The 13432-nt window shown below is 35.5% G+C and overlaps 1 protein-coding gene and 1 long non-coding RNA gene across 2 annotated transcripts in view; both read left to right on the top strand.

Moving 5' to 3' along the window:
* The window catches only part of LOC123669774 (sodium leak channel non-selective protein), a 32505-nt gene that overhangs the window by 2962 nt on the left and 16111 nt on the right, over nucleotides 1-13432 (top strand). The window contains exons 12-21 of the mRNA XM_045603364.1: nucleotides 22-228; nucleotides 2911-3134; nucleotides 6151-6276; nucleotides 6580-6768; nucleotides 7771-7950; nucleotides 8574-8694; nucleotides 8769-8900; nucleotides 12119-12286; nucleotides 12563-12630; nucleotides 12709-12849. Of these exons, the coding sequence (XP_045459320.1) occupies nucleotides 22-228; nucleotides 2911-3134; nucleotides 6151-6276; nucleotides 6580-6768; nucleotides 7771-7950; nucleotides 8574-8694; nucleotides 8769-8900; nucleotides 12119-12286; nucleotides 12563-12630; nucleotides 12709-12849 (1556 nt within the window). The remainder of the gene's footprint in view (nucleotides 1-21; nucleotides 229-2910; nucleotides 3135-6150; nucleotides 6277-6579; nucleotides 6769-7770; nucleotides 7951-8573; nucleotides 8695-8768; nucleotides 8901-12118; nucleotides 12287-12562; nucleotides 12631-12708; nucleotides 12850-13432) is intronic.
* LOC123669437 lies at nucleotides 9882-10107 on the top strand. The gene is made up of 2 exons (XR_006745754.1): nucleotides 9882-9934; nucleotides 10063-10107. It is a non-coding gene; the product is annotated as an uncharacterized LOC123669437 (long non-coding RNA).

Here is a 13432-nt window from a genome sequence, read left to right as displayed (position 1 = left end):
TAATTCATTTTGTTTTTCTAGATTGTATTGTCACTTTTCGTCGCCGTTATTTTGGATAATTTGGAATTGGATGAGGATATAAAAAAGCTGAAGCAGCTGAGATACAGACAGCAAAGTGCCGAAATAAAAGAAAGTTTGCCATTTCGTCTTAGGATATTTGAAAAATTTCCAGATAGTCCACAAATGACTAAACTACATAAGGTGCCTGGTGATTTTAATTTGCCTAAAGTAAGTATTTGTATTTTAATTTTTAGATTATAACAGAATGTTTGAATAATGAACGTTTATGTTAAGTTTGATTTAGATTTAAAAAATAGGATAAAATTATTATTGTATTTTTTTATTTTTTTTAATATGACTTGGTGTGCTGTGTGGCTACGGCACTAAAGAATTTAGCCACCCCCTCTCTTCCCGTGGGTGTCGTAAGAGGCGACTAAGGGATAACAAGGTTCCACAACTACCTTGGAACTTAAGAAGCCGACCGATGGCGGGATAACCATCCAACTGCTGGCTTTTAAATACACAGGCCGAAGACGGGCAGCAGCGTCTTCGGTGCGACAAAGCCAGTACTGCGGTCACCAACCCGCCTGCCCAGCGTGGTGACTATGGGGAAAACACATGAGTTCACGTTATTTTTGGCGTAAACTTGTAGAGGCCTATGTCCAGCAGTAGACTGTATAGGTTGTAATGATGGAATATGACTCGGTAAATAAGCATACAGCTCACCTGATGGTTATATAGTTTACCGTAGCTTATAGACGACTGCAACATCAAAAGCATTGCAAGCGCGTTGCTGACCTACCCCCAATCTCCCCAGAAGCTCTGGTCACCTTACTCACCACAGGAACACAAAGACTGAAAGCAAGTATTATTTAGATGTGATCTTATATCGATACCTCGGGGCTCAAAGGGCGTAAGCACCAAAACTCGATTTTACAGGAGAGCCAAAAAACAAAAAAACAAAAAATATTTTCGACATAACTTTCTCGATTATTGTCCTAAATAAACCATTCTAGGACCAAAAGTTTTATTTTTTTTTTTTGATGCAGAACTTTGTATAATTATATTTCAAATAAATTTAAAAGTAACAAAAATAGCTTGTCTATACGCCTCGGAAAATCGAATGATTGGGGCGTTTACGCCCGAAAAATCAATGGATATTTGATTAGTGATGGTTGTAACCGTATATAAGTGTATAATCTATGGTTGTAACGGTCAATTTTCTCACTATTTCTATCAGTTTGTAGACAGCTGCTTTGTTTTCTTCATTTAGGTAATCGATTTAAGTGCAATTTTTATGAACTTTATTAACTTTTGTATATAATTATGTACTTTATTAACCTTTTTATAGATTTTATTACCATTTATCGACTCAGATAACTAATTAATTATACAAATACCTAATTATTGATTTTATCTATACTTAATAGCCTAACCTATCTAAAACCTATTCCAAAACTCATTTATTATAAAAAAAATGATAAATAAAATTCACTTGTTATTGAAAATATTGTTTATTAAACAAAGTAAAAAAAAAGACTCTTATTTTTATATAATTTCAGTTGTAACGAAACATCTTATTAACGTAAAGCAGAATGAACGATTAAAACTAAATTGTACTGAAATGGCAAGTACTTAGGTATCGCTACAAAATTTTGCGCTAATGTCTAATCTTCTGTTTAAAATGTATAGAAAATACAAGGAACTCTTGAGATCAATTATATATTATTTATGAAGTCTTTTGGTAAAAGTTATTAGGTAATCTTAAGTATTCCTACCTACTAAAACAGCAGACTCATTAAAATTTGACCATCCATGAATAACGAATGTTTGACAAACATATTGATTATAAACAAATAATCTGTGAGGCTAATAAAACAACTGCTACTATTAAAAAATCTATCTTACAATGAGAAAAATAAGTGCATAAACAAAATAAATTTCTGAATAGGATTCAGGGACAATGATAAATTCAAAAATTTTTGTGTCACCTGCGTTACATATTATTTAAACAATTTTAGTCAATAATAGACTGTGGAACCATTAACATTACACATACATTTAATAAAATGACCAAAACTTAGGTACCTGCACTTACAAAACTAGAAATATTAAATTTGGTTAAAAATATTATCACACTATAACGTTTAACTTAAACATTAATGACCCTTATCAAGAAATCACAATCACAAGCAAAGCTCTCGCAATCACATAATATATAGGTAGATATGGTTGACCAATTAAGGGATAATTGTTAGACGTATGTGTCATTTTATTTTAGAGTACATAAATGTTTAAGGGTGTATCTGGTAAGTTGATTCTTTAGAAATGGTTATGTTCGGGCTTAAGCACCACGTAAGAATATTCGTATCATCTACGGTGTCGTTTACTCCCATCACGTTTATGATTATTAACAATGATTGCTGTTACGACACAAAAACTGAAAAAATATGTTTTATTTTCTACAAAAAATAGGTCACTTTTTGGCAAATAGGAAGACTTTAAATATATAGATCGATAGAGGAGAAAAAAATAAGTAAGGCTGCATTAAAAAGTCAATTTCGCCGAAATGGCGGTTACGCCCTTTGAGCCCCGAGGTATCGATATGGTCGAGGTACTTCCCCACCCAGTCGGTCTGCTCCAGAATTTGAGCAGAATATTATATGCTAAGCACTGCCTCAGTTAAATTGGCTCCTAGTTTGCGTACGTTAAAATTAAAAGTCAAACAACATTTTATGGAAAAGTATTGTATAAATTTTCACCACTCGCTGTGTTCAATAAAACAACACATAATGCAATAAGGCAAAACGTATTTTTATGTATTGTATAATGGTTCGGAACCCTACTGTGGCGAGACAGAGAGGCGAATACGAGTCTCATTTACAAAAACATAACATACGTTGCCCGCAGGTGCGCGAGTCGTTCATGCGGCAGTTCGTGTGCGAGGTGGAGGGCGAGGAGGAGGGCGCGCGGCTGCCGGCCGACGTGTCGCGGCGCGCCTTCGAGTACATCGGCGCGGACAAGATCGCCTTCCCCTACCGCAAGCGCTGCCTCGTGAAGACGCTCACGGTGGCGCCGCCCTCGCAGCGGCCCAGCTCCGCGCTGCGCCGGCACGTCGTCGCCTCCATCATCAAGTGAGCCGCCGGAGCGACTGCTGCGGTCGACCGGTTTTGTTATACTGGACGTTTTCGCTTATAACTTATTGTGTACATATATTGGGATCGTAATTAAATTACAGTCAATCGGGGTAACTTTGACAGATCATTACTATAATTTTAATAATACTTTACTATACTATATACTTTACTATATTATACTTTATACTAAGCTAACTCATAAAAGTGAACTTTACAATTGAGGCTTATAAAAAGGAAAAACGTGATACCTTTTATATTAATATTAAGAAACTTATTTGAAATGTGGTATCTTTAATAGTTAATTTATTCATTGCAATTTCACAATTTTTATTATTACAAAAAAAAAAACACATTTATTCAAGTTGCATTAAGAAAACCAACTTATCGAAAATTCGAGTTGGCGTAGTATAAATTGTTGGTGTCGATTTTTTTAGCTAACTTTAACAATGTTAAATATTAGACAATTTAACATGTGCTCTCAGGTTTGTATTCATACTCTCAAGTTATTTAACGTCTATAAAAATCATAATAAGTATCATTTTTTTTGTGTTTCAAAGTTATAACCCCTGTAACTTGGGTTGTCTGGAAGAAATGGCTAAATAGCCATAAGTCCGCCCATTGTACTTCACAGTCTGTAAATGTTTTTTTAAATGTGTTTATTGTTTTAAATGTAGTTGTGGTTTACAATAAAGTATAAATAAATAAACTTTGACACAGGTGAAATTTTAAAATAGTAGCAAAGTTTTCGAGTTATCTAAAAAGCTTACCGCTGAAAAAAATACAAAAATTGCGCGCGGAACTTTTAGCAAAGTTTTTGACATTAACTTCGTTTGAACGCTTCTTTTTTTCAGAGAGTTCATTTAAGAAGTTTGTTAAGTAAACAAATTTTATAAATTTATTTTTACGCACTAAATATGGACCACGTAAAAAATAAAAAATAATTTTGCGTTTTGACTGTCAAAGTTACCCCCAGTGACCGTAATACTTTTTAATTAAATCAATTTTATTTAGTTTTTTTTGTTTTGTTTTACTTTTTGTTTTTGTTTAATTTTCAGGTAGTCTTCTGTGTCTATTTTTTGAGGTATTTATTTATTTATTTTTTGTTAAGAGCCATTTCACAATTTTACGCTCTGCAAGTTTAGGTAAATTTGGTCGCATCGCGCGAATCGTACGAGCCGCGCGATCTTTGTGCTAGTAAGTATAGTGTGACAACCAAAAGACCATCTTGATCATTTTCTAATGTATAATAAGAAATTAATAACTATGGTATAAAATGTTTTTTACATAATTAATTTGTTAAAAATTTCAAGTATGTTATATAACAACAGTCAATAAATTTAAAATAAAAATAAAAAATCGATTTTATGAAACATTTTTTTTTAAATTGATTTAGTTTTTTCAGTTTACGAATGAATCTAATATTTACGATATGAATAAAATAGCAGTTTATGACATCGACACCGACAAAATATTAATTAACAAATAACAAGACAAACAGATTGAAATGCCTATTTGTATTGATAGTGTGAGAAAAGAAAATTAAATTATACATTTGTTTACAGAAATTATCATTATATTATTTTACAGTCATTTTCGTAATATGTTTATTTTATTTATATTTTATTATGAAAGTATCAAATGCGTTTTATCCGCTATAACAACAGGCGCTTGGCGCGTGTGAGCGAAAGAGACGGCTGCGCAGAATTTGGCGTGGACCTTACCTCTAAGAGCGCTAGCGCTCGACTGATTTACCGGGCTTGATGCGTGGCAATATATACTATATTTTTATTATTTAATATAAAATCTATTAAAAATAATTACATCTTTTAATTTTTTTTTTTTTTTGTATTCCTTAATGATGTAAGTTTACTTTGATGAAGATAGTTCGTTAAAATTTCTTAGTTTTCTAAGAGAAATATCGCTTTTAAAATTGTACTTATTTGGAAAATATTCGTAACTTTAAATTTTTTTTATCGTTTAATAGAGATACAAATGGAATAATAATTGTGTTTGCTCGCAAACGAAAAAAAAAACCGACTTCAATTACATCGACAAGTAATACTACGTAGATCGACGAAAAAATAGTCAAGCAACTACGCGTTATCAAAGATTACTCAAAAAGTAGTTATCAGATCTCGTTAAAATTTATATGTGACCACATGATAAACATTAGCTTTCAATTAAATTAAAAATTATCAAAATCGGTACACCCAGTAAAAAGTTATTGCGGATTTTCAAGAGTTTCCCTCGATTTCTCTAGGATTCCATTATCAGATCCTGGTTTCCTTATCATGGTAACAAACTAGGGATATCCCCTTTCCAACAAAAAAAAAGAATTATCAAAATCGGTACATCCAGTAGAAAGTTATGCGGTATAATACAACGTAGGTCGACGGAAAAAGCGTCAAGTAAAAACGCATTATTAGATATAACTCGAAAAGTAGTTGTTAGATTTCAAATAAATTTAAATGGGACCAATTGACACACGCCACCTTTCGATTAAAACAAAAATTGTCGAAATCGGTCCACACGGGCAAAAGTTCTGATGTAACATACATTAAAAAAAAAATACAGTCGAATTGAGAACCTCCTCCTTTTTTGGAAGTCGGTTAAAAATCTATGATAGTGTGCAACAAAATTATATTCCACATATTGTGATATTTTTTTAAAATGGTTTCAACGTAGAGGTTATTGAAAAGTAGGACTTCAAAGTATACATTGCGACCGTTTACCTAGGGAGGAGGCTGATGAAAAGGTTAATAATTTTATACACATAATATAAATCAAAATTCTGATCCGACTATGGACTACAACAAAGGTTGCTTTATTATATTTCAAGAATATAAATTACATTAATGCATCCAACACTGAGATTAACGACGTCTTAATATTACAATTTCGCGAATTGTTACCGATTTTTGTGAAATGGCTCTTAAGAATATTTTATTTATTATATACACTAATACTTTATTGTATATATTTTGTGCTTCAAAAAATAATTAATCAATTTTAGCGATTCAAATAATCATCGTCGGTTGGTGCTGGGAGATTCGGCCATGCTGGCGACGGGAGGGAAGTCCGGTCTCAAATCCCAGGGAACCGTGTCCAGTGCTAAACAACTACGTGTCGACCAGAAAAAGTATGACAAATACCAGACAAAATAATTATAACCATAAAAAGTTCCATACCATACTCCTCGACTTATAATAAAGTACGCCACATAAATATCGTCACAACAGTAGCGTAACAACTCCGATTTTACCGATTTGTTTGTGCAAAATACCTGAGCTAACCCCCTTTCCACTTGTATGTGAGCAATAACAAGCAAAAGACATGGGTGTATGCTCGTGCCGGAGTAGCTACGCCACTGCGACTCGCTCCTTGACTGTACCTTTAGATAGAATAAAGTGGTAGCGGTAACACGGCGGTCTGATATTTAAAGATTCGGGTCTCGATCAATCCGCCGGTCGGTCCGCAGCGGCTCCATCAAGCTGAAGCAGACGTACGAGCACCTGCTGGAGAACGGCGACATCGGCGCCGCGTCGCGCGTCGTGCCGTCGTCGCGCGCGCGCCCGCCCTACCTCGACATCCGCCTGCTGCAGGCCAAGCGCCAGCAGGCCGAGATGCGCCGGTGAGCTCTCGCTGTCGCTGGACATCCTGCATCATTACAGACATACAACAATTTTACTGTACTGCAGGATATATCCTGTTCAAAATCAGGAGCAGCTCATCTAGGGAAGTACTCGACCTTACAGAATATCTCAGTTAAATAATACGGCTTTCAATTGGTGTTGTGTCCCTGTGTTTTAGTGTGGCGCCTAAAACTCTGGAGAGGGTCGGGGGAAGATGGGCCGTAAGCTTATTTGCCGACCGAGTCGTATATAACAAAAGTATTATTATGTTCAAAGATCATCATAAGATACATCAACATACAAAGACAGATCATCATATACACAATATTACTTAAACATTCTTTCTCAGTTCCCCTTTCATCTTTCATTATGAACATAATTTATGTGACCTCTGTAATTATCATAAGTTCACGAGAGCCCCAATCCATATTTACCTCGTGTTTGAATATTTTTTCTTAAATAACCTGCTGTAGCTTTTTTGACTAACGATAACAACTAATTCATATAATATTAATACATTTTATTAAACCTCTACAATTTATTTTTGGTAATAATTGATTTTTTTATTTGAATTAACTGAATTAACTGAGGTAGGGCACAGCAGGAATTTCCTGCTCAAAATATGGAGCAGCCCAACTGGAGTAGTACCTCGACCTCACAGCAAAATAATACTGTTTTCAAGCAGTATTGTGTTCCTGTTGGTGAGTAAGGTGACCAGAGCTCCTGGGGGGGGATTGGGGATTGGGTCGGCAACGCACTTGCGATGCTTCTGGTGTTGCAGGTGTCTATAAGCTACGGTAATCGCTTACAATCAGGTGAGCCATACGCTTGTTTGCCGACCTAGTGACATACAAAAAAAAAAATTAAATTAAAAAGAAAAGTAAAACTAAACAAAATTATAAAATACTTATTATCGAGCACTTGAAATGTACAAAGTTATGTGAAATGCATTATCTGCGTGCTCTATTACGAAATGAATATGAATGAGCGCGGCGGCACAGGAACCAGCGCGAGGAGGACCTGCGCGAGAACCACCCGCTGTTCGACACGCCGCTGCTGCTGGTGCCGCGCGAGTCGCGCTTCCGCCGCGCCTGCCGCGCCGTGGTGGACGCGCGCTACGACGCGCGCCTGCGCGACCCCGTCACCGGCAACGAGCGCAAGGTGCACTACAAGAGCTTCCAGTGAGAACGCACCTCCTTGTCTATATCTACACCTACTTACAGACATGAGCCATTTTTGTTGGCGATAGTCTATTACTTGACGAAGTTTCGGGATTATAAAACGGACCAAATTAAATGGACCAAACACTAAAATGACGGCAATGAGGAGCCGCTCTGTAAATAGTTTTAAAACTTAACTAAAATATAGCGGCATGTAATTGACGCCGCGTTGGCGCAGAGGTCACAGCCATGGATTGTACCTGTTGCGCTGGCGGTTGCGGGTTCGATCCCCGCACATTACAAACATTTGTATTGGCGATACAGGTGTTTGCCGTGGTCTGGGTTTTTGTGCAGTCCTAGTGAGTCTCCCCACCGTGCCTCGGAGAGCACGTTAAGCCGTCGGTCCCGGTTGTTATCATGTACACCTGATAGCGATCGTTACTCATAGTAGGGAATATATCCGCCAACCCGCATTGGAGCAGCGTGGTGGAATAAGCTCTAATCCTTCTCCGACATGGGGAAAGAGTAGTGGGATATTACAGGCTGAAGCGATGTAATTGAAAAACATCTGTGGACGAAACCTTTAAATTAACTCGTGGACTACGAAAAATCTTTCTATTTACTCGTATTCCTCTTTGTTTCAGTAATTTTCTCGGTCTCGTTACATATTTAGATTGGGTTATGATCATGGTTACCACGCTATCTTGTTTGTCGATGATGTTTGAGACACCCACTTATAGAGTAATGGAAAATTTTGTGCTACAGGTACGTTTCAATATAAACTAAATTAAAGTAAATGAAATAAATAAAAATTATGTGCAATGATATTTCCTTTTTAGATAGCAGAGTATGGATTCGTTGTATTTATGAGCCTGGAGTTGGCGTTAAAGATATTGGCCGATGGTCTATTTTTTACACCTAAAGCGTACTTAAAAGACGCTGCAGCCGTATTGGACGTATTTATTTACGTGGTAAGTAAAAAATTAAAACTTACAAACTAATTATTTATCGTTGTGTCCATTTATTATAAATATTCTTGACGATTAGCAGGAAAGTGGACATAGGGTGCCAATCAAACCACCAATTGCAAATTCATGCGACGTTTCGATCCTTTATTGGACCATCATCAGGCATCTATAAAATATAAAATCATTGAAGAAAGCTGTATACATAAACCAATCCACAACAACAACCAAACAAAAAGAAACCAAATCCTCAGTACCTTTACATACGGTAGTCAAAAGACATCTCCCCGTCAAAGTTCTTTAAGTAAGATTCTAAATTCCAATACATTATATATTATTTTTTTTATTTTAAGTTATATTCGAAACTGTAATCTCTAACTTTTGAAAATTTAAACTACAACACTTGAATTTAATAGGTAACAATATGCACACTTTTAAGTTATTACGTTTTTGATTTTACAATTTCAAGGCATCAAATTCTCCGAACTTGACTATTGAACTGCATCTAAAACACCAATCATATATGTACACACAAAACCATCAAAGACTGACAATATCTGCACAACGATCAACAACCAACATTTTATATTACCTTTACATATGTTAATTAAATTTATAATTTTTTTCCTCCTATTTTGGTTCCTTTAATTTATATTATTTCTACCCACATGTATTTTTCTTCAATTTTATATATTAATTTTTATTATTCATTATTTAAATTGTTAAGATTTAAAAAAAATATTAGTCACTTCTTGTCAAATTGTCATTAAAATTATGTCATTTAAAATTGGCTAGTTACAAAATTTACATTACAATTTCTATTTTGTAGTTATTGCTCTTTACATTTACATTTTGTTCTCCAATTTCTTGTATTCTCGTGTCTAAAACAACAAATTATACATAAGCCATAGCCGAACACGTTACATTGTACAAGAAACAAACTACCCACTACCAGTGTACTAAATACGGATTTAGTTTTTTAACATACTAATTGGAGGATGTAATTTAATAATCACAAAGATGTATTGATGCGACTATATGTGAGTAAAAGCTTATATTACAATGATTATAGTTCAAAATCCGTATTTAGTACACTGGTAGTGGGTAGTTTGTTTCTTGTACAATGTAACGTGTTCGGCTATGGCTTATGTATAATTTGTTGTTTTAGACACGAGAATACAAGAAATTGGAGAACAAAATGTAAATGTAAAGAGCAATAACTACAAAATAGAAATTGTAATGTAAATTTTGTAACTAGCCAATTTTAAATGACATAATTTTAATGACAATTTGACAAGAAGTGACTAATATTTTTTTTAAATCTTAACAATTTAAATAATGAATAATAAAAATTAATATATAAAATTGAAGAAAAATACATGTGGGTAGAAATAATATAAATTAAAGGAACCAAAATAGGAGGAAAAAAATTATAAATTTAATTAACATATGTAAAGGTAATATAAAATGTTGGTTGTTGATCGTTGTGCAGATATTGTCAGTCTTTGATGGTTTTGTGTGTACATATATGATTGGTGTTTTAGATGCAGTTCAATAGTCAAGTTCGGAGAATTTGATGCCTTGAAATTGTAAAATCAAAAACGTAATAACTTAAAAGTGTGCATATTGTTACCTATTAAATTCAAGTGTTGTAGTTTAAATTTTCAAAAGTTAGAGATTACAGTTTCGAATATAACTTAAAATAAAAAAATAATATATAATGTATTGGAATTTAGAATCTTACTTAAAGAACTTTGACGGGGAGATGTCTTTTGACTACCGTATGTAAAGGTACTGAGGATTTGGTTTCTTTTTGTTTGGTTGTTGTTGTGGATTGGTTTATGTATACAGCTTTCTTCAATGATTTTATATTTTATAGATGCCTGATGATGGTCCAATAAAGGATCGAAACGTCGCATGAATTTGCAATTGGTGGTTTGATTGGCACCCTATGTCCACTTTCCTGCTAATCGTCAAGAATACTTACAAACTAATCTTTGAGCATTAGCGCTTTAGTATAATAAAAAAGTAACGTCTTTTGAAGACTTTATCTTTCCCTGACTATATTGTCGAAATGTGTTACTTTAACCGATTTTATGAACAAAATGTCTCCCAAGCAGTAAGTTGCCCGCATCTGTATGTGTGGACTTACGAGCGTGTGTGTTTGTGTGTGTGTAGTATGGGGTCGACCGAGACAGGTTTTTCGCTCTCGGCCGAGACTGAAACTGAGACCGAGAATAAATTATAATTTCGGCCCAGACCGAGAATAGATAAATTCAAAACAAAAAAAAATTGAAAATGGGCTTATTTTTGCATCTTATAGTATATTTAAAAATGTTATTTAAGAATGTAAATATATTTTTTAAATATAGTTTTAATAATCAAAATTGAATAACTTGATGTTGTAGTACATAAAAAGCGATTTTTCTACGTTTTCACCCTTCAAAAAGTGTCACCTGACGTCGTATAATTGACCAGCTGTACTAAAGAGCTGTTTACTTGCTACACTAGTTGGCGGTGCTGATAAAAACTTTTTTGCTGCAGGCCTAAATACTTGATATGGTGACGAATACCAATACTCAGATATATTTTGCATTTCTTTGCAGTCTTGGCTCTTTAGGAAAGCTATCAAGCGCTATTTCTATCACAGCGCTTAAACTGCTTTCGTCACTGGTCATTGGGTCATCTCCCATGTCTATGAAATCATAAGCTGCCCATAAGTTGGGTTTATCTGTTGCAGCCACGTTTGATCAATCACAATCGATAGCTCTCTCACGCACTGACACTAAGTGACGAATGTGAATGCGCGCGGTAGATTTGAATCCCATTATCCTAATATCGTACCTACTTGCAACGGTATCGGTCATGGCCGAGAAGCTCAGTGATTTTTCGCCGAGAACGGAGACAGAGTTCTCGGTAGAATTAGTAGCCGAGATTGCCGAGACCGAGATATCGGTCGACCCTTAGTATGTCGGTCCCGGTTGTTACCATGCACACCTGATAGCGATCGTTACTCATAGTAGGGAATATATCCGCCAACCCGCATTAGAGCAGCGTGGTGGATTAAGCTCTGATCCTTCTCCTACACGGGGAAAGAGGCGTATGCCCAGTAGTGGGATATTACAGGCTGAAGCGTTAGTGTGTAGGAGCGCACTCGCACGTGTATGTGCGGGCGTGCGTGATGCGTGTTGGGCGCCACTGGGTGTCACGTCGTGCGGGCGCAGGTGTCGCTGACGTTCCTGTGCTGGATGCCGGTGCGCGTGCCGCCGGGCTCGGCCGCACAGATGCTGATGATCCTGCGCTGCGTGCGGCCGCTGCGCATCTTCACCCTTGTGCCCCACATGCGCAAGGTGGTCTATGAGCTGTGTCGCGGCTTTAAGGAGATTCTGCTGGTGATCACCCCCTCTCTCTCACTATCTCTCTTTCTATCTCCAACTCTCGATTCTTTATGGGATCCTTTTGATTCATATTACATTACAGTTTATTAAAAAACGATTCCTTTAACTTAAAAAACGTTCAAACTTTAGTGAATGAATAGCTTTGTTTTATTATAGGAACCCAGCCCACATCTTTGCCTCTTGTCTAATCTCATAATAATTTGAGCAGCTAATAGAACTCTATTAACGAGAACTCTATAAACGAAACTACCTTATTTAATTAACTTCCAGGTATCGACGCTATTGATTCTTCTGATGTTTGTGTTTGCAAGTTATGGAGTACAATTATATGGTGGAAGGTAAATATTTGGAATATAGTACAAAATATTTTTGATTTGGTATAAAATAAATAGACTCATGTGACCATGGTTTATCAGGCTGGCTCGTTGCAACGACCCGACGATAACCCGTCGCGAGGACTGCGTGGGCGTATTCATGAGACGCGTGTTCGTCACCAAGATGAAGCTGCGCCCCGGACAAAAGGAGACCTTCCCTTCCATGCTCGTGCCTAGAGTATGGTATGTATCTGTTACGGTCTTCCTATCCCACTCCCCTCTTCCTCCATCCTTTATCTGCAAGACTACCTTCAAATTAGGAATCTGTGATGATTATATTTTTAATACCTCTGTTTTGAACTGGCTGTAATTTAATAATTTAATGTTATTTAATATACTTCATTTTATTATTAATATCGTGAGTTAATTTTCGTACCTTCCTTACACACTTCTTAGCTACCTATAGTCTGTTCAACGAGAAGAGATACCAAATGTAAACAAAGCCCATCATTTTTTCGTAGCGACGAAGGAACAAACAAAATGTAGTCTATCTCTTTCTATCTTGTTTGTTTGCTATCTGCTGCACGTCTCTCTGCAAGGTCGAACGATATTTTAACTGGCCTTGAAAACAATCGGACCGCGTACGGCCCTTTGAATTTGTATTATTTATTATTATTTCATTTCGTGTCCTGAAGCGCTCGGGTGATTTTTATATTTCGATAATTATTATTTAAGAAGTATCAAATCTTAAATACATAATTATATTTAATTAATTATATTAATTCAGTAATTACAAAATATAAATATATTTTACATTTAAAATTTT

The sequence above is a fragment of the Melitaea cinxia genome, chromosome 3, assembly GCF_905220565.1.
Source record: "Melitaea cinxia chromosome 3, ilMelCinx1.1, whole genome shotgun sequence".
Lineage (NCBI taxonomy): Eukaryota > Metazoa > Arthropoda > Insecta > Lepidoptera > Nymphalidae > Melitaea > Melitaea cinxia.
This window is presented reverse-complemented; position numbering and strand designations above follow the sequence as displayed.